The sequence below is a fragment of the Malus domestica genome, chromosome 05, assembly GCF_042453785.1.
Source record: "Malus domestica chromosome 05, GDT2T_hap1".
Classification (NCBI taxonomy): domain Eukaryota; kingdom Viridiplantae; phylum Streptophyta; class Magnoliopsida; order Rosales; family Rosaceae; genus Malus; species Malus domestica.
In genome coordinates this window covers 28,272,827-28,298,393 of record NC_091665.1, presented here as the reverse complement: position 1 = coordinate 28,298,393, position 25,567 = coordinate 28,272,827, and the positions used below count along the sequence as shown (strand labels likewise).

At 37.4% G+C, this 25,567-nt stretch overlaps 1 protein-coding gene and 1 long non-coding RNA gene across 5 annotated transcripts; one reads left to right on the top strand and one right to left on the bottom strand.

Moving 5' to 3' along the window:
* Positions 1-82: 82 nt before the first annotated feature.
* Positions 83-12,623, top strand: LOC103433330 (nuclear pore complex protein NUP160-like). Its single transcript, XM_029102447.2, has 13 exons — positions 83-127; positions 5,676-5,752; positions 5,845-6,188; positions 6,553-6,621; positions 6,712-6,967; positions 7,397-7,525; positions 9,243-9,351; positions 9,429-9,500; positions 9,610-9,745; positions 10,910-11,017; positions 11,261-11,401; positions 12,149-12,322; positions 12,423-12,623. Exons 3-13 carry the CDS (start codon positions 5,895-5,897, stop codon positions 12,435-12,437), a joined length of 1,503 nt encoding a protein of 500 aa, XP_028958280.2. The 5' UTR covers positions 83-127; positions 5,676-5,752; positions 5,845-5,894; the 3' UTR covers positions 12,438-12,623.
* Positions 12,624-16,084: 3,461 nt separating this feature from the next.
* Positions 16,085-24,249, bottom strand: LOC103419310 (uncharacterized). Of its 4 annotated transcripts, none has more exons than XR_011581450.1 (5): positions 23,820-24,155; positions 23,400-23,708; positions 21,740-21,865; positions 16,606-16,670; positions 16,085-16,362 (listed from the first exon to the last, which is right to left on the bottom strand). It is a non-coding gene; the product is annotated as an uncharacterized lncRNA (long non-coding RNA). The 4 variants fall into 4 exon arrangements; XR_011581448.1 differs by having other exon boundaries at positions 21,740-22,008; positions 23,820-24,152; XR_011581449.1 differs by lacking the exons at positions 16,085-16,362; positions 16,606-16,670 and having other exon boundaries at positions 21,664-21,865; positions 23,820-24,249.
* Between the last annotated feature and the right edge of the window lie 1,318 nt (positions 24,250-25,567).

Sequence of the window (25,567 nt, the reverse complement as noted above, 5' to 3'; positions counted from 1 at the left end):
CTGTTCGTTGTTTCTTCAGGTATTCTGTCTTCTAAATCTTTTGTTGATCGGCTATCCTGTATAGGTAACTCCTGTAGGGCATTGAATCTGACTTCTTGAAGAAAGTTATCTCCAACTTTAACTTCAAGTTAAGTTTTTTTCAATCTCTTTTTTCCTGAAGATATTTCTATTTTTTCAAAATTATTCTTCTAAGGAGATTCCCATTGTACCAAGAAAAAGTTCGTTGGAGTACCAGCTCGTACCAATATAATTGAACTAGTGGATAGCTTGAATTAAGATTTACGATAGACAAGTTGTATTGAATAATGTGTAATTGAGTATTACATGTTACGTGTACTGAATGAGGCACATATGATAGACTCATGCAAAAAAATCTCCCCAATACTCAAGTATTTAATATGTTGATTTGAAGCACAAAGTGAACCCAATAAATTGATGGATTTTGATGTAACGCACGCTAAAAGATAACTCAAAGGAGGAATTGCAGACAAGACAGCAAAAGTAAAAGAAGGTATTTTGGCTCAATCCCTCGATACTTTAGAGGGTGCATTATCATTGATTTAAATAGTGTACAATGACTTGATTTACAAGTATAATTAATCTACAAAGAATACATAAAGGGAATGTTTTAATAAAACAGGGAAATCTGGAAATCATGATGAAACAGGAAACAATCCCAAGAGATCAGGAATGTATCATCCTTTACGCCCCCGCAAGCTGACAGTACAATCAAGTACAGGAAGCTTGGAAACCAGAAGTCGAAAACGAGGAAGAGAAAGGCCCTTGGTGAAGATGTCAGCAAGCTGATCATGAGTAGAAAGATAACGAACATCAAGCTCCTTGCGAACAACCTTTTCACGAACATAATGGTAATCTACCTCAACATGCCGAGTGCGGGCATGAAACACCGGGTTGGAAGCAAGGGATATAGCACTGATATTGTCACAGAACAGTGTAGGACAATGGAGAGGAAACTGGAGGTCACGGAACAGCATACGAAACCATGAAAGAGTGGCAGCGGTGATTGCAAGTTGACGATACTCGGCTTCAGTGCTGGACCGAGAGACCCCATTTTGTTTCTTGGCACTCCATGAGACAAGATTGGAACCCAGATACAAGCAATAGCCCCCGGTGGAACGCCGATCATCAGGATCCCCGGCATAATCGGCATCGGAAAATGCCGTAAGACGAAATGAACCAGGCTTGTAGATAAGACCGTGAGAAGTAGTGCCGACAAGGTAACGAAGAATGCGTTTGACGGCGGCCCAATGAGTAGAAGTCGGCTGGTGAAGAAATTGGCAGACTTGGTTGACGGCGAAGTTGATGTCGGGGCGAGTGAGAGTCAAGTATTGAAGGGCGCCGACAACACTTCGGTATTCAGTAGGATCCGGCAGAGGGTCACCATCCTGAAGACTGAGCCGTCGCCCACTAACGGCAGGAGTAGGAACCGGCTTGGCACCATGCATTTTGGTGCGGTGAAGGAGGTCAGTGGCATACTTCTGTTGGGAAAGAGAGAGACCTGATGGAGTGCGGACCACCTCCATGCCTAAGAAATAATGAACCGGTCCAAGGTCCTTCATAGAGAAACGGATGCCCAAATTCTTAATGAGGGTGACAATATGAGAGGGATTATTCCCGGTGACCAAAATATCATCAACATAAATTAAGAGATAAATACGAGTTGAGCCATGAATATAGGTAAAAAGCGAGTGATCCGCGGTAGAGGGACGAAAACCCAAATCTTCCAAATGAGTGGAAAAACATTGGAACCATGCACGGGGCGCCTGCTTGAGCCCATATAAAGAACGACGAAGGCGGCACACATGATGAGGGAACTGTGGATCAACAAAGCCACGAGGTTGGTGCATATAGACCTCCTCAGACAAAGAGCCATGAAGAAAAGCATTCTGAACATCCAACTGACGAACAGGCCATTGAAACTGAACTGAAAGAGCCAAAATTAAGCGAATAGTAGAGTGATTGACAACAGGACTAAAAGTTTCACCATAATCAAGGCCGGGTTGCTGATGAAAACCATTGGCTACCAAACGAGCCTTATACCGCTGAATAGACCCATCAGAATTCTGTTTAATACGAAACACCCATTTGTTTGGCAAAATATTCATAGAAGCAGTACGAGGAACAAGAGTCCAAGTACCAGCACGTTGAAGTGCATTAAATTCATCGGCCATCGCAGTACGCCATTCGGGAAAAGTGTTGGCCTGACTAAAGCAAGTAGGCTCAATAGGACCGGTAGAAGAAATGGCAGCAGAAAAAACATATTTAGGAGGCTTAAGAGAAGCCGTTTTGGACCTGGTGAGCATACCATGGGAAGGAGAGGGCACGGCAGGTGGTACAGCAGCAGAGGGAGCCTCTGGAGGCGCATTAGAGTGAACGGCAGAGGGGGTGGCTGCTTGTGCAAAAGAAAGAACCCGCCTGTGAGGGTCACGGGAGTAAACCTGGAGGGCCGGCTGTGGTGGGTCGGATGATGGACGGGATTGATGAGTCTCCAAAGAGGGGGACACAACCACCGGTTGGCTGCTAGACAGTCGGGGGGCACGCGGAAGAGGCCCAGTGATTTCTAAAACAGGAGGAGGAGACGAGGCCGGAGAGGACGGGGCAAGAGAGCCAGAGATGGCCTTGAAAGGAAAATTACCTTCATCAAACACAACATGGCGTGATAAAAAGATGCGATTAGTAGAGATGTCTAAGCACCGATAACCTTGATGATTGAGAGAGTAACCAAGAAAAACACATTTAGTAGAACGAAATTGGAGTTTATTATTATTATAGGGTCGTAGGTAGGGAAAACATGCACACCCAAAGGTCTTTAAAAAACTATAATCAGGTTCTTTAAGAAACAACTTTTGATAAGGAGACATAAAACCAAGTACTTTAGAGGGGAGGCGATTGAGAAGATAAACTGCTGTGTGCATGGCCTCAGCCCAGTAGGCAGGAGGCATCGACGCATGGGCCATTAAAGTAAGTCCAGTGTCGACAATGTGACGGTGCTTGCGTTCCGCCAAACCATTTTGTTCGGGATGGTGAGGGCATGAGAGACGATGATGAATACCATGGTGAAGAAAAAAATGCTTGAATTGATGACTAGTGTATTCGCCCCCACCATCAGACTGAAACATCTTAATTTTAGTGGAGAATTGATTTTCAACCAAGGTCTTAAAGTGAGGAAAAATATGAAAAACTTCAGATTTTAATTTCATGGGATAAATCCAAGAATAACGAGAGAAATTATCAACAAAAAGAACATAATATTGGAAACCACTAACAGACTTATTGGACGCACTCCACACGTCGGAGTGAATAAGCTCAAGAGGAGCGTGAGTAACAGACAAGGATGCAGAAAAAGGTAACTTAACACTTTTGCCTAAGGGACAAGAATGACACATAAAAGTATTGAGATTGAGGTTGCCAGAAACAGGCAACTTATTCGAATGCCTAGAAAAAAGAAATTTTAAAATGGAAGAAGATGGATGGCCTAAACGAGAGTGCCAGACATCACTACTAACACGAACACCAAGAAAAGCAGCACGACCATGAGCAGTCGGTGATGAAGAGGAAAAGGGATAAAAGCCATTGCTACTCTTGCCCGAAAAAAGAATCGTCCCCGTCTCCATATCCTGAATATAGAAACAAGAAGGAAACAATGTAATATAACAATTGTTATCCAACATAAACCGATTAGCAGACAACACAGAAGTAGAAGCATCCGGACAATGAAGAACATCATTAAGCTTGAAAGAAATATTATTATGAGAGAGAGTGGAGGAGCCAATACGGTTAATGGGCAAACCTGTACCTCCAACGACACCACCGACAGAATCACCACCACGATAATCGCGGGACTGAGACAAAGTATTGAGATCATTGGTGATATGCGAGTTGGCCCCGGAATCAAGAAGCCAAGGCTGGGAGTGCTGAGCAGTCAAGGCAGTGAGACGTGAAGAAGGAGGACGACCTTCATAAGCCAAATTAAGGCGTTGAGCACAGTCAAGAGCACCATGTCCAAAAGTATTGCAAATCTGGCAGCGAGGACGGGAGGAACCGTGAGATGGGGCTGGACCAAGAACCCCAGAAGTATTGTTGGAGCCACGGAAGCGAGAGCCGTCGTGCTGAGGACGACTACCACCACGATCGCGAAACGGACGGTCATGGAAACCACCAGCACCGCGATAGCCACGATAGCCGTCACCACCATTGTTGCGAGACCCATCATGTTGAGGACGACCACCCCCACGTGAGAAACGGCCAGAGCCACGATCGCCGCCGCGATCAGAAGAGAAGCGGCCACGAGAGGCAGAAGAGCCGCGGGAGGCTACCAGGGCCGAGACGCTGGAGTCCGGCGGAGCAAGAGGATCAGCAAGGCGAAGTTCAGCAGCGAGAAGAAGAGCCTCAAGATCAGGAAGGGAGATGGGCTTGTCACGGGCCTGAGCAGCAGCAACAGTGTTCTCAAATTTGGGGCCGACATTAGACATGACGACCGGCACCATGTCATCAGGAGAAACAGGTGCCCCGGCAAGAGCCAATTGATCTGCAATACCATTGATCTTATCAAGAAAGTCAGAAATTGAAGAATCACCTCGTTTGGTCTGGAAGAAAGCAGTACGAAGCTGAAGAATGCGACTTTGGTTGGTAGAAGCAAAACGCTGCTGAAGAGCAACCCAAACATCACGGGCAGTGGAATGACGAGCAGTGGCGGCGAGGGCCTGGTGACCAAGAGAGCCATTGATCCAAGAAAGAACAAGCTGGTCCTTCTGAACCCAGTCAGCATACGCGGGGTTGGGCTTGGGAGAGGCGTTGCCGGTAGCGTCGGACAAGAACGCCGAGGGGCAGATGGAAGTACCATCAACAAAAGCCAACAATTGACGACTGCGAAGAACAGGTAGCAACTGAGCCAACCAAAGAGGATAATTGGAAGAGTCAAGTTTGATGGAGATCGCATGAGAAACAGAAGGGAAGATGTCGGAGGAAGGAGTAGTCGAACTGGTTGAGGCAGCCATGGAGAAGAGTAGTATGAATCCGAAAAAAAAAAGACGTTAGTCACAGGCTCTGATACCATAAAAGATAACTCAAAGGAGGAATTGCAGACAAGACAGCAAAAGTAAAAGAAGGTATTTTGGCTCAATCCCTCGATACTTTAGAGGGTGCATTATCATTGATTTAAATAGTGTACAATGACTTGATTTACAAGTATAATTAATCTACAAAGAATACATAAAGGGAATGTTTTAATAAAACAGGGAAATCTGGAAATCATGATGAAACAGGAAACAATCCCAAGAGATCAGGAATGTATCATCCTTTACACGCAACCGAAGAGTCAAAATTTTTAATATGATACACTCAGCTGCTTGGTGTTTGCATTTAAAATTTTCTTTCACATTCTCTATTCTATTACTCTGTATTTGAATGGGCCAATATGGAATAAACTAGCATTCACCTTTACAGCTTTATTACAAATATTAGTGAACAATACATTGTACACTTCTGGCTTATGTAGTGTCCAGATGTTTAGTATGAATGATGTGCATTCTTTTGAAGACTGATATTTATACTTGGGAATTGCCCATAATTGTCACTCATAATTGTATCATTTGCACTTAGGAATAGCTCATTGTTTTCCCTAGTGAAAATTGATATCTAATTTTTCTATTCAGAGCTTCGTCTGGAAAAGGAACATCCCAGGCTTTACGGAGTTTGCTTCAGGAACCGGGGTCTCCAAATCTTGGTTTCAGTGAGTTTGTTTGACTTTTATATCTTAAACGGTTGATTGTGCCTTTTGCTTTTCTGTTTTTATTAACTCTTTCATTTTACCTTTCCTTTTAGCTGGTGATATATCAGCTTCCGCATGGAGACTGCATTATTACCAATGGGCTATGCAGATATTTGAGCAATATAATATTAGCGAAGGCGCTTGTCAGTTTGCTCTCGCTGCGCTTGAGCAGGTAGAGGAAGCTAGTGTAAAAGAGGAGCTGAATGGACGAGACTCAGTCAATGAGTCAGTATCTACCATCAAAGGACGACTTTGGACAAATGTCTTCAAGTTTACTTTAGATCATTATCTCTATTGTGATGCATATTGTGCAGTAATTTCAAACCCAGATGAGGAGAGCAAGTACATCTGCTTGAGGCGTCTGATAATTGTTCTTTACGAGCGTGGAGCCATAAAGGTTTTTATTCAAACTTGAAACTAACCCTTGTTTGCTTTTGACATTCCTTTCCAGTTTTTGTCTTTACTAAGTTGCAAAGTATATACCCACAAGAAATTCTCTTTGCACGATGTTCGTTCCATCTATATTGTCGATAATGTATTGATTTTATGTCAGTACCCTTTTTTTCTTAGCTTCAGCGATTTCTACTGATTAGGTGCTTCTTTATAGACTTTTATTAGCAAAATATTTGAATATTATGTTTCCTGTAATGCGTGTGGTAGGAACTTATTTCAGTTATTCTGTGTGAGATTGTCCTAGTGAGGCTAACTCTCCGATGAAGGTTTTTTTATTACTAGATTTCTTTCGTCGTCATTTGTTGCAGATTCTTTGTGGTGGTCAGCTACCGTTTGTTGGTCTTACAAAGAAGGTAGAGCACGAGCTTGCCAGGAAGGTATGATCTAAATGTAGGGCCGATTGGATACTGTATTTCAAATTTTCAATTTTTATGTCCTGGTGATTTTCCTCTATCTTAAACATGCAGGCAGATTGTTCAGGTATATTAGCAAAGCCAGACTTATATAAGTTGCTTTATGCATTTGAAATGCATCAACATAACTGGAGAAGAGCAGCAAGCTACATGTACCTATATTCCGCTCGTTTGAGAAAAGAAACAGCTCTGAGAGATTACCAGCACACGTCATTGGCACTAAAGGAGATTCTGAATGGGCTCTCTGCTGCTATCAATGCACTTCATCTTGTTCATCCGGCCAACGCTTGGATTGATCCTCTACTCTGGAGTAATTCTCTTCTTCAAAACGAGCACTATCCAAGTGAAAAGGCTAGAATTACAATAGATGAACAGAGCAAATAATGCAACAACCAAAAGTTTGTTTTAATTGTGTCTACATCTTTAATTGTTGTCACGAGTCACGACTACCATATGTATCTGATAGATTGAATGCCCATAACTTTTACCTGCTACCTACCTATGTGAAAATTTTTCTTGCAGACCAACAATTTTTTTAAAAGCAATGAACGCACATACATACAGGCTGATTTTGAAATCCCATTATGTAATTTTCTGGATGATTTTGAAATCCCATATACATTCAATTACATTTATATATACCTCATTTAGAACTGTCTAATATAATATTTGCTTTGTCCACATTTGCATTATATACTGTTCTGTTTTGAGGCAGTCACAAATTTTATTTTTATTGCAGCTGCCAGCAACAATGCTTATCCTCAAACAGGGAAATCTTATATTGATATTGAGAAGATTGAGGACGAGTTTATGCTTACTTCAGCAGAATATTTGCTTTCGTTGGCACATATCAAACCTGCATCTAGTGGTAAAGTGCTATTTTAACTTAATTTGTTTGTGTTAGATTTCCCAATAAATTAACATTGGTTAGCAACCCTTGACATAATTCCAATTTTTTGTGTGGTATTCCCAAGGATTATACCTAAAGAGTTGTTGGTCTAGCAATCAGGTCCTTGGTTTGCTCCCAACTAGTCTGGGGTTCGACTCTCTCCCACAGTACCACCTAGCAAATGCTAGAGTTTCTCGCTCCTCAAATGTTGTGGGATCAGGCAGGGGACCTAGTTAGTTGGGTCAAAGACTCGGATACACTAGTTTCAAAAAAAAAAATTATATATATATATATATATATATATATATATATATATATATATTCCTTCCCAAGGATTATACTAATTGACGATGTTCGTGTTGAAAATATGAAATTTAGGGATAAGTTAGCTACCTTAATCTGGAAAATATTAATTAGTTATCTCAAGGCTTTGTATTTAAATTTGTAACAGTCACATTTAGCCAGAATTTGTTGTTATCTTGATATTTTAATTTTTTAAGTTTAAGTTAATTCTAATGTGCATGGAAATATTGTTTTGTAAAATGATGTGCATACGTACTAAGTCTCTTCAGTAATTGTTAATTGTGTTTCACTAAGGGTGAAGGTTCAGTGGGAGTCAATTGGCCTTTATTCCTTGCCATTGTCAGTAGTGGTCACATTCTATTCATGACACTCACATTCTATTCATGACACATTCAGAAGCAATCATGAATTTTCTTTTCTTTGCCATTTATTTGCATCCAAATTCCAATGTTTCACTCTTGTTTCCAAAAGTTACTTATGACATTTTTTTCTTGAATATTTGTAACACTTCGCCTTTAAACACCTCTCACAAACCCTTTATATTAGAGTAAATTGTACAAATGGTCCCTCAACTTTAATCAAATTGGAGCAATGGTCCCTCAACTAAAAATCCATTACCATTGGTCCCTCAACTTATCAAAATGTGTAGCTATAGTCCTTTTCATCAATTTTGTCAAAATTTTGTCAAAATAAGCTATGTTGGAATGACCATTTATATAATTAGGGTCCCTTAACTCATCAAAGTGTATAATTATGGTTCTTTTCGTCAACTATGTCAAAAATTTGTCAAAACGAGTTATATTTGAAGGACCATTGCTACAATTGGGTTAAAGTTAAAGGACCATTTCTCCACTTGAATTAAAGTTCAGGGACCAATGGTAATGGATTTTTAGTTGAGGGACCATAGCTGCACGTTTTGATAAGTTGAGGGACCAAAGGTAATGGATTTTTAGTTGAGGAACCATTGCTCCAATTTGATTAAAGTTGAGGGACCATTTGTACAATTTACTCCTTTATATTAATCAACTTTTTTTTTTCTTTTTTCGTGAGAAGGTCAATGTATCCCACTATATCCGAGTCCAAATCTTCTGCACCCAAAAACTCATGTGGCATCTCTGTGCCTTTGTTAATTGAACCAAACATAATTAATGTTAATTTGATAATAATTAAAATAATAAAAAATAAACCAAATTAACAAAGGCACAGAAAGGCCGCAGGGATTTTTAGGTGCAGAAGATTTGGACTCGCTATATCCAGGCCGTCCCATGTTTGTCTCATGGTTGGATTGGAAGAATTGTTGGAAGTGTTTGATTTTGTTTTCTGCTCTTCACCCTTTATCCCTTTTCTTTTCCGTGTTTATTTTTATTGTTGGCATATCCGTGATTTGTTTCAGGAACCCAGAAAGCACCACTAGAGGTTGTTGATCTCCTTATGCAGACAAATTTATATGATATGGCATTTACAGTTCTTCTAAGATTCTTAAAAGGTTCAGAGTTGAAGAGGTATAGGTCTATATTATAATATTATCTCCATAGTGTTTCCTTTGTAATGCATAAAACCTGGAGCTGTCTTTGTTCAGGGGAATGGAACGAGTTTTCTCTGCCATGTCACTGAGATGCTGTTCACATAGAGTTGATTCTTCATGGGTTAGGTAAGATAAATATTTTCCTGCATTTGGCTTAAATACTTTAAAAAGTGTACGATCCTGATCTTGTAGTAATTTCTTTGTAACTGAATCTGAATTATGTGATATTTTTCAGGAATGAACACAGATCACGTGGTCTTCTGTTGACTTCATCAATGGCTGATGTGGCTGTTCATGGTTCACCTGATGTGGGTTCTACAAATGAACAATTTAAGGGAATCAGTCACTGGGGAACTCTTGAGCTTTACCTTGTATGTATATTCGGTGTCGTCAATCTTTTTGAGCTTCTTAAACATCTATGTGCTTTTATCAAATATTAGAAGGAAACATTTTAAATATGATTTATGGAAGAAGGAATAGATTCCATGTTTACATTATTGAATAAGAAAAAAATAGTCTCTAGATTTAGGATTTTGGAGGGTTTTAAGAGATAATTAGTACCGCCCATATTTAATTTTAGACAGCCTAGTGTTATTATTTCTCTTAAGGTTTCAAATGAGAAGGAACAGGAAATAAATTGTTTGAAAGTACTGTTGAGGTTTTATTCAACTAAGGAAGCTGGCATATATGGAAGCTTTGCCTGAATATTTGAATTTTCATAAGGATTCGACGTGATCATGGAGTGCCGGCTGTCGACTACCTGACGTCCTCCCCCTCCTCTTTTACTTGAATATTTGAATACTACAAAATTATTTTGAATGGCTCTGTTTCGTATGAATATCTCGAAGAATTAAGTGCCTATTTATGTTCATAATCCTTTACTATAATCCTATGCTGAATCTGGTCAAGTGCCTCAGATATTATCTTTTTGTTTTAAATTTGTTCAATGCAAGTATATATGCTGTTCACTGAAAAAAAATAAAACCACAAGTATGCAATTTTTTTTTTAAAAAATTTTAAAACAAGTAATTTATTGATGATAGACTACATCGAACTATATTTTAACTGAGCTTTTGGGTTGCCCCATGTCTGGAGTGAGTGTTGCTGGGGGAATGGGTTAGGAATAGGCCAGGTCAATAGAAGTTTATTGTAATTAGGATTCTGATATATAATAATATTTGGTTCCTACCGTGTTTAGTGATCTAGCTTCCTAAATTAAGTGTTTTATCTTCCTATAATTCTAATAGTTCTGTTTAAATTCTCTTAGGCTATCAAATTTTGATGAATTCATTTCATTCTCTTTATAATTTATCAACACAAATGTAGGTGAGGCAGCCTTTGCTGGTGCTTCTACCTTTTTCATAGTCAAGTATGTTCTTATAAATATGTTTAAGGAAGTCAGGAGTATGTATACTCGTAATTTACAAGCCACCTTGAGTTTTGTTCACTCTTTACGTCTCCCCATCCTTTGTCTCTTTGCTCCATTTAAGCAATTTCATCTTATCCTTCCCTTTTGATGTATTCAAAATATGCAGGACAAGTATAAAGTGTTCCATGCCAGTTTACCACTAATTGTTGCTGAAACTCTTCTTCGTACGGATCCTCAAATTGAATTGCCTCTTTGGCTGGTAAAGATGTTCAAGGTAACTCTCTAGGTGGTTTGTAAATAAAAGAGGAAGCCACGTTTTACAGCATCTATATTTTTGTGTAATTGAACAAATCCTCTCTCTCTCTCTCTCTCTCTCTCTCTCTCTCTCTCTCTCTCTCTCTCTCTCTCCATCTTATTAGTTTATCCTTCTTCGTTAATGATGCATCTGATATCCTATGTTATTTAGTTTATCCTTTTCTGTACAAAAAACAACAACCAAGCCTTAGGGTTTTGACAGGATGGTAGAAAGGACAAGACTTGGGGCATGACCGGCCAAGGATCAAATCCAGCATTATTATTCCAACTATATGTTGATTACGGTCGATACAGAGAAGCTACAATTTTTTTGCTCGAGTACATAGGATTGTTTGCATCAATGGTAAATTGCAGAAATTGCAGCTTGTTCTTTTCTATCTTAAGCTTCTGCTGCTTTGGCTAAGGGTTGCCCATGATATTAACTTTGCATTACAAAAGTTCATGCCATTTTGTGCTTTCTATGGCGGAGTTTGGTTTAATATCAAAATTTCATATGGACTTAAGATGGTGGGTTTATGGTGGAGTTTGGTTTGAAGGTGGAAGTGTGAGCGATGAGGGAGTAGGGAATGGGGTTGGAATGATGGGAGCCATGGAATTAGGGGGATGGGCGGGGCTTCATAGAGGGGTAGAAATGTAGTAGAATGGCTATTGATGAGGTAGTGGGGTGACGTTTTTTCTCCAAAAAACAGTAGTTGGCGATATTTTTATTTTATTTTATGTATTGTTGTCCCTTTTAGACTATTTTGATCAAAGTGACGAATGTAAGGAAGAACCTTTTTAGACTACTTTGATCGAGTCTGAATAGCATTCCTCTTTAATGTAATAGTGCCTCCTTAATCAAAATGTAAGTGCCTCTCGTGCGTAATTCTGGAATTTTTGGAACATTAGAATTAATTATTCATGTATATGGAGGTTAAATAAAATACTCGAGTTGTTGATGTACCTTAGATGAAATATGGGACAAACGAACTGATGCAAAAGCAGTGTATCTTAGTTTCGTGTCATTAGTATTGTAGGGACGGTACGCCTTCTTATATCATGTTGATTTCTGCTCTGCTGGTTGTTTAACTTAACATGTTCTCTTCCACAGAGGCCGGCTGACATAATCAAGCGTAAAAGACCACTTGGAGTCTGGTTTCCATACACAGGAATTCAGCGTCTGTGGTGCCAACTTGAGGAATTGATCAGTTCGGGCCACATGGTAGATGAATGTAACAAGCTCAAGAATTTATTATGTGGAGCTTTGCTGAGCCATCTCGAACTGGTAAGCCATATTTGCAATCTACAGCTAGTACGGGAACAAACTTTTAACATTGCTGATGTGCACGTAGTGCCCAATACCATTGCCCGTGTGTTGTTTTCAGGTGAAAGTAGACTAGGAAGATGCGGTTTCTGCTTTAAGTTGAGAGATTTTCGATTGCCCAACAAGATGGATGGACACACTTTGAATTCAACCTTGAAGTTGAGCATCAGCTGCAGTATAATATGCATGATTTGTTACCAGACAATGATACGAAGTTACAGTGGTTTTTGAAAGTGAGCACTGACTATTTTGTGGTTGAGAATCGTCTGCCCCTCTCTTCTTTTTTTCTTTTTTTTTTTTTTTTTTTTTTCTTTTTTTTTTTAATCTAGTTTCTCCGGGTCTTTGACCCGACTACTCACTAGGCCACCCGCCTGACCCCACAACATTTGGTAGGCAAGAAACTCTAGCAATTGCTAGGTGGGTACCTTGAGAGGTGTCGAACCCCAGACCTCTTGGTAACAAACCAAGGGCCTGACCATTAGACTAAACACTCTTAAGTCTGCCCCCCTCTCTTAATGTACGCATACAAGACATGATGAAATTTGAAACCGGATATTGATTTCATACGGGTAATTTTGTTGCCAAGTGAAGTAATTAGAGCAAAACAAGTAACTAGAATGCATAGACGCGATGCAAGTTCTCTACTAAGAAGCCAAGCAGAAAGCAAACGGGCATACTGATAATAACATAAACATGTGTCCACACCCACAGCCTCATCTGTGTCTGGCCACCATGGCAGGAGTCATGATTAATTATGTCAACGAAAACCCTAAACCAAAACTAAAAAGGCTTTAAGTAAACATTTCAACTTTAAAGAAAACGAATTGAAACATCACATTCCAATTCTTTTTTTGGTTTCTTTTGATATAAATCTTCATGTATATCTGCATAGTAACTAGCATAGTTAAAAGCAAAGGGAAATGGGCTGGAAGGGCAAAACCATTGCTTGTTTGGCTTGATTATTTGCAGCACTAACAATTTCCTTAAACAATTCTGACTTACATATCAAGAGAAGATGAAAAGAACAACAAACTGCATACCAAACTAGTGAAACCTACTCATTCAACAAAAGAACAAGCCGCAGCATTGCAATGCCAACATTTCCAATTCAACCCATAGATATCAACTTCCATACGAGATTAGTAATTGCTAGTTTATGAACAAACCAACCATCTCCAACTTATTTCTCAGTAATGAAAGTTCTTTGCCTTATAATAATAGCATTCCGTTGACTAGCCCTTCTTAATTGTCGAAATCTCAGTCCCACTGTTAACATAGTTTATCGGAGAAACCCCAAATCGACCACCCGGTAGCAGAAGCGCCCGGAAAAATCCGATTTTATGCCGATACCTTTATAACAAACCTTCAGCTTGAGTCCAAATCTCGCCAGAGCGCCAGAGGCAGAGCCAGCGGCGCTATGCCCGATCATGTTGCTTGTATTTATACTTTCATTTATCTTCTGTGGTTTTCTCTTTTAATTTGTTTTTCTTGGGGCTTGGGGGTGGCGCATACATTGATACTCTTACAAGATTTTTCTGTATGCTTATTTCTGCCTTCAAAACACTTTCATATCCTTGATTTAGTTTGAGTTATAGTGTTTGACGTACTGTGTATTCCTTTCTCAGACTATTCCGGGTCTTTGTTGGGGGCTGGCTCAACTCCAAGACACATACATAGTGCAAGGTATTATTAGTAACTAAACCAACTGTAAGATGAAAAAATATCAGATTATTTGCCTTGCATGGCTCAAAAAGTTTGTAGCTAATGTGATCTGAATTATCAATTTGTAGGTGATTATGACTTTAAAGGTCATGCGACAAGAATATTACATTAACCGGCAGAAAGCGGTATTGTTAGCTACTAATTGTCTAATTATCAATCGAAAGAGCAATGAGTTCGTATCACAAAGATTCCTGATCTTCTGGTCTAACATTTTCTTATTCAATTGTCTTGACAGTTTATAAATCATCTTGTTAATCAGCTTGCAAGGCATCAGTTCTTAAAAATGCCTTGTCGGTTGGAAAAGAAAAATATGCTCGGATCATACTCCTTGCTTAAAGTTACTGAATCAGACGTGCATGCCTACCTATCAGCAACAAAAGGCCGTTGGTATCTCTCTCTATGTAGACATCTAAAATTCATTTCTCCTTCACCTCCATCAAATATTCTCTCTTACCGTTGGATGATTCTAAATGTATTCAAAACTTTAAGTTATAACACCTCAAAACTTTAAGTTATAACACCACATCGTAATACTATCATGCTCAGTTGCTCTGAACTGGGTGGTATTATGCTCCAGCTTATTTGCGAAACCTTGCTTACAGTTGCATGCTTAAACCCTTCAGTCTCTTTTTCCTTTCGTCCACTATCATGGCCTGTTGATGTTCCTTTGTAATCATTATTATAGGGTCGTTGCCTGGCATTAATTCACTCTAGAACAAGCATGTCACAATAAAGTCTCATGGAATTTTGTAACCGTTTTGGCATTCGTATTTATTTAATAATATTCTGATTTTGTAGTACTATCACGCCTCGATCCCGACATATGTTCAGGATCAACACGTGACGTCACCAAATACCCGTATAAATCACAACTCAAGAATCGAATCGCATAATAATTTTCCGTATACTTTATGGCTGCATCTAACCTCCTCGTTAGACTGCCTACGTACCTTCATTAGGGATCAAGTCATTCGTAGTTTGTCTTCTTCGCTATAACTCGACATAAATCACAGTCCGTTTAAGCCGAAATGCATAACATTTCTCAGTCAATCAATAGAACTTGACAAGCATAGAAATTACTAGACTCAAGGTTACATAACAAACCCACCCGAAAATCATAATTTTCCTTCCATCTTTTATATAATTCATTATATCGCAACATGATACCGCACTTCACAACATATATCATATCAAGAACCGACGAAGCACAATACCATTCTCTAGCCACATTAATTAAGTCATTTGCCCAAAATAATAACCATAACCATATCTTCTAAATTCATACTTATGAAATCATAATCAAATCATAAAAAAAATCCTAAAGGAGTCACCCAGACGTCCAACAACTTTTCTAATTAAATTCACAAGATTCTCTAAAGCTCACAATTATATTAACTAAGGCTAGAGTGACACAGTTAAGCCAAGCCTACATTTTTTAAGCTGATAACAAAATCCAAGAAACCAACAAGTCAAGGGATACAATTTTGGACCATCACTCAACGGAATCGCAGAGTAGAAAGGATTCTGGACCATCACTCAACGGAATCTATATGGTACATACTGAATGTATATGTATATGGTACCTACTGAATGTACCAGGTATATCTAAACCTCATCATCTCTATAACCACAACGTAGTCACCTACCATATTCACTTCTCATGGCCACCAACTAATATGTTACGCAAGCATATAAGTGTTACAACATACTTCTAATAGGATTCTAGGATCACATTGTCGTAACATTTATCTTACTTATCATTCACATTACTAAAAAGATAACTAAACACCTATATATCACAATCATCATACATAAGCCAAATCATGTTTAATAACCATGTCATTGGCTAAATATATGAAAAATCGCATTTCAATAGAAATCATATTTATAAGTCCAACGCACATATACATATGATAATGATATAAGCAATTAGGGTGATAATCATATCACCCAAATTCAAGTCATTCTCTAACCAATGTAGATCTACTAGACTACACTTAATTTCCCGTAGTGCTTCTTGGAGGCTTCATTTATTTTGATTAAGATGAGACATCCAAACAAAGTTTCGGAACATAAGATCCGAACAAATTTACAAAGAATACATGATACATTCATTCATAGCCTTCTGGGCATACGATATCACCATTCTAATCATACATACACTTCCTAAGGCTAAGAATTAATTCCTGAACATATTATATATCAAGCACAATCAATTAAGTCTTGTCTTTAGCCCAAACAAAAGAAGCAATGAAATGGTCAAGAAAGAAAATAGCACCCTGCGATAAGCACAACAGTCAATGTATCATTTTAAAATGATAAAAGCATAAGGAGTGCTGGCAAAGCAATAAAATTTTATAGCAACGGTGCAAATTCAAACTGCAACCAATTTCTCTAATAATGCATCCACTGGAACAGAATGTACTTCATAGTAAATAACTTTCTTCAATTTGACATCAGCAAGAGCTCATTTCACCAGGAAGCCCAAAACATATAATCAGTGTTGTCAAAAATATACTTACTTGAATTGGTAAGATGTATTCACGTTTTTGTATGCGAATTCTTCAATATCAGGTAGGACAGCCAGCTGCAGGGAAGGAACCGATCATAATACATACAACAGTTCCTCTGTTAAAACTGTGCAAGATTTTATGAATACGAATGATTGAGCTTCAAGTTTGCATACATTACTGAAGCAATAAATGCTACTGAACTTCCAGCAGTTGGGTATGGCTTTCGTCTGAGTTGCGCATCAGTTTTTGGAAGTAAGAAATGGGAGCTATGTTTTTAAAGTCCAACTAGACGCAAGATGTAACCTTTACCCAATAACATGGGCATTAAATTCACATACTATTTTTCATAACAAAATGCATCTCAAGATCCATAATACCATAATAACAAAATGCAACTCAATTCCATAATACCATACCACCACATGAATTTTCATTAGACCTTTATTCCCTACGAAAACTATAGTAGCATACTACATTCATACTCTTGTTAAAAAAATCAACTTCCAAACCCATCAAAAATCACATAAAATCACAATTTGAGATGTGGGTATTATAGAGGAAACAAAGGGTTTAGGAAACAAACCAATCTAAAACAAATAAAAATTCCCAAAATTATCGAATTGAGTTTGGATTTGGGGATTTGATTTGATAACAGTATGAATCCGAGTCTGGGATTCGCATCCTTACCAAAGAGGACTCTATAAGCATTCAGATCATGGTACAATGCCAGCCCTTTACTGCTGCAATACTCTAAAGCTTGCGCAAATTACAAAGCCACTCGCAACCTCATCGCCCATTCCATCGGCTGAGCCTCCCGTGGAAGAAGTTCTCCTTGAAACGCTGAAATCAGAGCCGACCCCTTCTCCCCTCCTCGATCTTCTTTCCCGCATCTTTCTTTTCTCCATCTCCCCTGCTGCCATCCCGCAGCTTCTAGAGTTCTCTTCCCCTTCTTTTTTCTTTTTTTTTCTCTCCTTAATTAATTAAGGGCAACTTTTTAATTATAGCTTTTTCACTATGATATCTTTTGAATACACAATGCTATTGCATCTTTCTAGCCTCCTGTACAAATTGATTTATATTTGCCTTTGTTTGGCAGCCATTGATGAAATGAGAAAATAAATGTAACTCTCTGCTGCAGTTGAAGAGGTGACACTCGAGCATCGTAAGAAAAATGCGGTAACTGCCTGCCTTCTGGCGCATGTTTTGGTTTAGTTAACTACCTTTTGTAAAACATCATGCCAACTACACGTCAGAGCTTTGTTGAGTTCATAAAGCGTGCATATATATTCTCCCTACTTATTTGTGTGTAACTAATTAACAAGTTATTGACTAAAAAACAAAACTAATTGGCCACTAAACAAAAAACAGTATATTATTCTGGAGAATTTAGTTGACAACTGTATCTTCTTAGTTCTCTGGTCTTGCCTCCTTCATTGAATCAAACACAAGAAAAAAAAAATTAAATTCCTAATGGTAATCGTATTATAATAAATTGTTGTAAACTACATGAGCGGATGGATAATGTCGTTAATTAACGGTATTTAATTCCAGAAGAGAATAAATAATGCTCAAGTATTATTGAAGAATTTAAGCCAATCTTGTAGTCATTCTATTCCATTTTGAATTCATGAGCAACATTCTTTAATTCCCTTTGGGAGTTTTCCACCAATAATCACTCTCTGTCTTTCTCCTTGTCGTCATTTCATGAGCTCTCTCCAATCCCAAATTGATTCTTGTATAATACTATTGCTCAGTTGAGTTTAAGCTGCATAAATAATAAAATTTAACACAAACAAAAATAGATAACATGAAATATAAGCACTCATAAATTTAATTACATGATCCTCCAATGTTGACATGAGCTATTTAAGAAATTGATAAAGCAAGCACGTGATGAACACTTCGAATGAAGCGAAAACTTGACATTTGGAGGACGTGAAAGAAAAATCGTCGTAGCCAACAATCATTACAATGATTATATTAAAGTACCACACATCTAAATTGTGGAACTTCTTACCCTCAAATATAGGTATTAATGAAATAACTAAGTCTATCAGCAATAAAAGCAACATAATAGCAGAAACAATCTGAATATAGTTAGTCTTATGGTTAAGCCCCGTCCATGAGTTGCTTGAAATAGAAGTCAATCAATGGCTGCATTGATGGCAGTTGTAGCCCTAGACGCAAAAAAAAATCGTAAGTAGTGATGTGATCAACATTGAAATACCCATGTTCGGTAATGTGAATTTCAAATATTTGACAAAACCGTCACATCCTTTTGCAAAACTCTCCTCATCGTTATCATTTGCTTGGTTGATGTGTTTTAGTAAATAAAGCTTGCTAATAAATAGTTAAGAATCTTGGGATGGTCAATTTGATGAGGATTGGGTGATTTTGGGTTTGCCATATGCACTATTTAAAGATCAACAAAAATTATATAATTGTTTATTCAAAGATTTTTACTTTTCTTTATGATTTATATTATGAGCTTAAAATTGGCTTTTTTTATTATTATTTATTTTTGGAGTTTGTTTGTTCATGTTTGGATAATGATATATTCTGTTTTATTATGATGTACTTGTTAGATATATCACCTCTTGGTTATCTAACAAGTGCATCACAATAGGACAGAATATATCAGGTCCAATTTGAACAATTAAACTCCTACAATAAAATAAAAAAGCATCCAACTTTGAGCTTATAATATAAATCTTTAAGGAAAGTAACCCACTTTAAGTAAACAATTACATAATTGTGTTCGTTAAGTAGTGCATATGGCAAAACCTAATGCTCATAAAATTGATTATCCCAAAATTCTCAACTATTCATTAGCAAACATACGATGAACGACGAGAAAAGTATCGCAAATGGATCCAACGGCTTAGCCTAATCTTTGAATTTCACAGTCCCAAACCTGGGTATTTCAATGTTCATCAATTTACTACTTACAATTCTTTTGGCACCTAGGGCTACAGTTGTCAACAATGCAGCCGTTGGTTGGTTTTATTTCAAGCAACCCAATGGACGGGATTCAACCATAGGACTAGCTATATTCAGACTGTTTCTACAACAATCCTGATGCTTTTATTGCTGATAGGCTCAGTTATTTCATTAATACCTATATTGGAGGGTAAGAAGTTCCACAATTTAGATGTATGATACTTTAATATAATCATTGTATTGACCGTTGACTACCGCAATTTTTCTTTCACATCCTTGATGATCAAGTTTTCGCTTCATTGTATGTGTTTATCGCATTGCATGGCTCGCTATAACAATTTCTTAAATAGCACGTGACAACACTAGAAGATCAGGTAATTAATTAATTTTATAAGGACATATATTTTATGTTATCTATTTTTGTTTGTCTTACAAGTCAATTTTATTATTTTGGTTTGTCTTATAGTGAATTTTATTATTTATGCAGCCTAAACTTACCTGAACAATAATATCATACAAGAACCACTTTGAGATTGGAGAAACCTCATGAAATGACTACAAAGAGAGAAGACGGAGTGATTATTGGTGAAAAACTCCGAAAGAGAATTAGAGAATGTTGCTAATGAAATTTAAAATGCAATAGGACGACTACAAGATCGGCTTCAAGGCCTTATTAACACTTGAGCGTCATTACTCTCTTCAGGAATGAAATACCGCTAATTAACAAAATCATCCATCCACTTCAAGTTGTTTACAACAATTTTTTTGTAATACGTTTACCATTTATCATCCATCCACTTCAAGTTGTTTACAACAATTTTTTTGTAATACGTTTACCATTTAGGATTTTTTTTTTCTTGTGTTTGATTTGATGAAGGAGGCAAGATCATAACCAAGAAAGTGCAGTTGTCAACTAAATTCTTTAGAACAATATCACTGTTTTTTTAGTGGCCAATTAATTTTGTTTTCTAGCCAAGAATTCATTAATTAGTTTTGTTGAGACTAACAATTCATCAATTAGTTTTGTTTAGTGGCTATGCATTTATTAATTAGTTTTGTTTCGTGGCCGAGAATTCAATGGCTTAGAATTTCTAAACAATAATCTATCAACTTTAAGTGATTTTATTTGTATGACTGAGTTTCATTAGCTTCAGAGATTTTTCATGTATTTTTAACTACTGACCTCTTTAGAAAATAAACGATACTGATTTTTCTAACTAATATGAACGAGAGAAAAGTTAAAATTTGATCAGACTGTATGGCTAAAAAAATCATGAAAACATGCTCACATTCATTGAGATTGAACTTGTGAATTTGAGTACAGTGTCATTGGGACAATCGATGGCTTCCATCAAATGAGTCACGTGACACGCACGGAAATTCAGAATCAAATGGCAAATATGGGAAACTAAATGACAAAACTATAAATGATCACTCAACTTTAACCCAATTAGATAAATGATCTCTCAACTTACTTTATGCAACAATGGAGAATAAAAGAAGAGTAAGACATTGAGTTATCGGACGACAAGAAACAATACAATAAGTTATGCAAATTTGATATTAGGGCGGGCCTAAATCAATAGAACTGAGGACAGTATTGAAAAGGATGCTATGGCTTCATAGAGGAAATCTATTTCACCGTTGTTATCATAACAATAGCAATCTGAAATTGCTTTCCCAACACGAGTGACTTAAAATAATTCAAGATAATACTTGTAAGGCTCTTTGCAAATCCAATTGTGTTCATAGTCATTCATAGATAGTCTTGTATCTTGGAACCCGTCCAAATTAAGAAATTAATCAATAATTTTCAATGGTATACATAATTGGATTTTTAAAAAAATGTTATTAACTCATGTTTGTTACACAGTTTTTACATTTTACTGTAATTATAATAACAACTGAAAATAAAATGCCTCTATAAAAACTCGTGTCCCATTTTAATACTGCATTAAGTTTGACTAACATAGGGAGTGATATCAATGTGTGTATCTATTTACCGGACCGCTTCTTGTCGTCCCGTATCTCAACTTCTCACTTGGTTTTTTTTTCTCAATTGTTAGATGAAGTAATTAATTAATTTGTTGCATATAAATCTCATGTTGTTATGTTTTTATAGCTATATTTGAAATAAATTTATAACTTTTATTGATATACAAATAATAATAAAATATTGAACAGTTATACAATGTAAGCGCACCTATAGCAGTGAATGGAGATCTTGAAATGACATTGCTGAGAAGCGTGCCAGAATTACCACAGCTGGAGCAACCACCACACTCGGCTTCAGCTTTGAACGCTAGATTACCGCCTATCCATAAAAAGCCTAGCAAGCACATCATGAAAGAACAGCTAGAATGCTCAAACACCAAAAGAAAAGGTTCGTCTCTTTTTCGGTTGAAAATAATGAAGCTATTCCTCCCTAGGGCGTCCTATACCACCTGCATGGTGCGGTGGATCTGGAGGTGTCTGCCAAGCAAAAGCTTTTTCGCCCTCACACAGTGCCTTACATCCAGTATTGTATATTTAACTATAAATTTAAAAAATTAAAAAACTGGGTTTCTAAATTAGGGATGAAATTTTGTGCTGGGGGTCTCTGACTTACACACCCATAAATAAATTGAGAAAATATTCAATTAAACTCAACAAAATAGAAAAAGGGTAGTTTCTTTTTGGTTGAAATTAATAAGGGGTAGTTTCTTTTTGGTAGAACTTAACAAAGCTTTTCCTTCCTAGGCGACTAGGCGGCCTCCATCGCCTGCATGGTGTGGTGGATGTGGAGGTGCGGCTGCGAAATCAAAGCCTTTTTGGCCTATACATACGGAAAGAGATTCTCTCCAGATCCCTTTCATCAAATCCGCTAAGCACACCAATCCAAGCACTTAAAATTTAATCCAACCGCTATAAACAAGGCTACTTTAAAATTATAATAACTATAACCGTTGCATCAAATTTCAAATATCCGGATTTGGGAACTTGGTGAATTTGGTGGAAGGTTCCGGAGAGGATCCCTTTCCGACAAATATCACCTTGCCTCTGTACAGTTTCCAATTTATGTACTTAATTAAAATTACAAAATTAAAAAATTGATAACTACAAAATTAAAAAAAATTAAAAAATAAAAGAGTTTTTGAGTTTGTAATGAACGGATGTTGGGTCTCTAACTTACACGCTCATAAATAAATAGAGAACATATTCAATCAAACTCAAAAAATGAGAAAAAGATCAGACAACTTGAGTTCGTAAATCGGTGGGAGCATCCAACTTTGAGTTCATAATATAAATCATTTACGAGAGTAAAAATGTTTGAATAAACTATTACATAATTTTGATCATCTAGAAGTAATGCATGTGGCAAACCCAGAATTACCCAAAGCCCATAAAACCAATCATCCCAACCATACATTAACAAAGTAAAGGATAGACTAAAACAGAACCATTAAGAAAGCAAATGATCAACGAGAAACAATAAACACATCTACCATGTACCTGAGGAGTAGAAGATGGAGACAGAGATTGTGGACATTATGACTTTTTGATCCAGGCTATATGTATCACTTAAAACACACAACATTGTGAAATTCATTCTAGGTCTGCAGGTCTTATTCATTTTGTTATTTGTTCATCAGGTCTGGGGTCCTTTACGTTTTAGGGTCCATATATTTTTTTTGTGGTCATTTAGTTTTCGTTAAGTCTCACGCATTTGAAGTCCACTTTCCTCATATACATGGTAGTCCGTATGTTGTTAGTTCGATTCATGTTCAAACCCGCATATATATGGGGTTTTTGTTAACATTTTTCCCAGATCCATGGACGAAATTAATCATGACATTTAAATCAAAGCAGGGCTGAGTTTATACCTTCAGAATCAATAGATCACGACTTTTAAGATGTGCGCGCCATGCTTTCTGTCCAGTGGATTTTCAATTGAGATTTCTTTCTCTCAGATCTGTCACGGATCTGAGTGTTCTGCACAAAATACCACTCCAGTCTAATTACATGCAGGCATAATGAAGCAACGGTCTCACGCAATGGAACCCATCGTGAACGGAGTAACAGATTTTTTCCTTTGCAGGAACCGGATCTGCAGTCTTTGTTGTTGTTCCTTTTCATTGCCGTTGCAGAGCTTTCAGGTCATGGACATTTGCACATTCATACTATACACAGACCTGAGACCAACATGCATCAATCACAGAACCATGGTGTTCAACCAGTTACTCAGAGACTACAAAAAAAAACCAAAAAAAAAAAAAAAAAAGGGGGACACGGACGAAGATTACCTTTTGTGGGAAGATTTGAGCATCAAATGTGCTACCATTTCCATGACAGAGGCGTTGGTTTGGGGTTCTTGCCGAGAAGAGTGAGTATCGTTGTGTGGTTCATGGTGCAAGGTTGGTGCTGCTGTGTGGTTGGGCGGCTGAGGGTGAAGAGAGGTGAGGACATGAGAGAAAAATGTGCTTAACGAGACAGAAAGCTCTTGCGTTTTTTCAGATTCATGCAGAAGAGAGAGAGCATGGATGGATGGGTTTGAAATGAAAGCCATGAGAGATGTCTCTCATCTTTCTAGAGAGAACGAGAGCCTTCGGAGTTTGCAAATCACATTATTATCCCTCTCCGTCTGACAAGACGATAGGACTGGACAGAAGAGAGCCGTTTGGCTCTATGATCGAGGCTAGTGAAAAGGGAATCCTATGCGTGCTCGGGTTTTTCAATTGACAAATGCAGCTGCTGCTTCCGCTTATATTGCAATTGTTCCCAGAATTTGACACACGTGGGGCTTGTAAGTGTTGGTTAGCGCGTCTTCACAAGTTCCCAATTACCAGGTCCTGCGTTCGAATCCCCGAAGTGTGCATTAGTGTTTTACATCTCCATTTTTCTAGGATTTAGTAGTTTTGTTTTTGTTTCTGTTCTCGTTTCTTTTGTTTATTTTATCGTTTCTTTTTCTAGGATTTAGCAATATGAGTTAATGTGATAGCACCAAGGACAATCAAATATCAAATGTGTACGACCAAAATGGAGCATTCTCTTCTTTTTCTTTTTTTTTTTCTCTAAAATGGAGGCTTCGTTGCTAATTCCTTCAAGATATGATTGAATTTGAATACATACGGTATGTAAATTTTTCTATTTAACGGTTCTTCATTTATCTCCATTTTTATTTAAAATTTTAAATTAAGCACAAAACAATGACGACTTTCTCGAAAATTATATCGTGTTCAAGTGTAAACATGACATAGCATGTAGCTGACATGGGTTATTTTTGCCTCAAAGTTTTGAAATGCTGTTTTTGTGTGTACATATACAAATAAATAAATAAATAGATATATGGCTTATGAACAAAAACTTCATTGACTAAGTTAAAATTATTATGGAGACCTTTGTTTTTATTATTGAGAAAAGACAAAACAACGGTAAAAGTCCTCCTACCCTCTGCCCCTGCTGCCCATCACATAAAACGCTTTCTAGCTTCCCTTTCTCCCAAAAAAAATGATCAACAAATTAGCCAGTTTCTGCTGCCTTTATCACGTGAAGGTGAAGGTAGCTGTAAAGAAGATCAATTTTAACTAAAATAATAATTTAAATAGTCAAATGACAGTTTACCTTCTATACGTAGGAAGCATCAAATATTCAATCAATTGCATTAGCGGTGGTCCACCACTGGTGGAGGAAGGAACTTACTTTGATCTTCTGCAACGCCTTCACTAGAAGAAAAACCCACATCTATCACGGTAAATGTCCGTGGTTGATTACAATTTACCACGGACATTGTGTCCGTTAGTAATCTGGACGTGATGAAAAGTTTGAACTTCTACCACAGTCAAAGCGCGTTATTAATTAAATAATAATCACGGATCTAACCCGTGGTAAATTGGAATCTAGCATCACGCGCTATGATCATTGTGGATCACTAATTGACCACAGTCAATGCCTGTTGTAATAAGATTTTCAAAAAAAAAAAATATTATTTAATTAAAAAAATAAAAAATAAATATATAATCACACAATTGCAAATTTACTGTAATACAATAAT

Coding starts and splice junctions, on each gene's coding strand:
- LOC103433330 (XM_029102447.2), top strand. CDS start 5,895: ATGCAGATATTTGAGCAATATAATATTAGCGAAGGCGCTTGTCAGTTT. Junction 6,622..6,711: donor AGCACGAGCTTGCCAGGAAG/GTATGATCTAAA, acceptor TTAAACATGCAG/GCAGATTGTTCAGGTATATT. Junction 7,526..9,242: donor TATCAAACCTGCATCTAGTG/GTAAAGTGCTAT, acceptor GATTTGTTTCAG/GAACCCAGAAAGCACCACTA.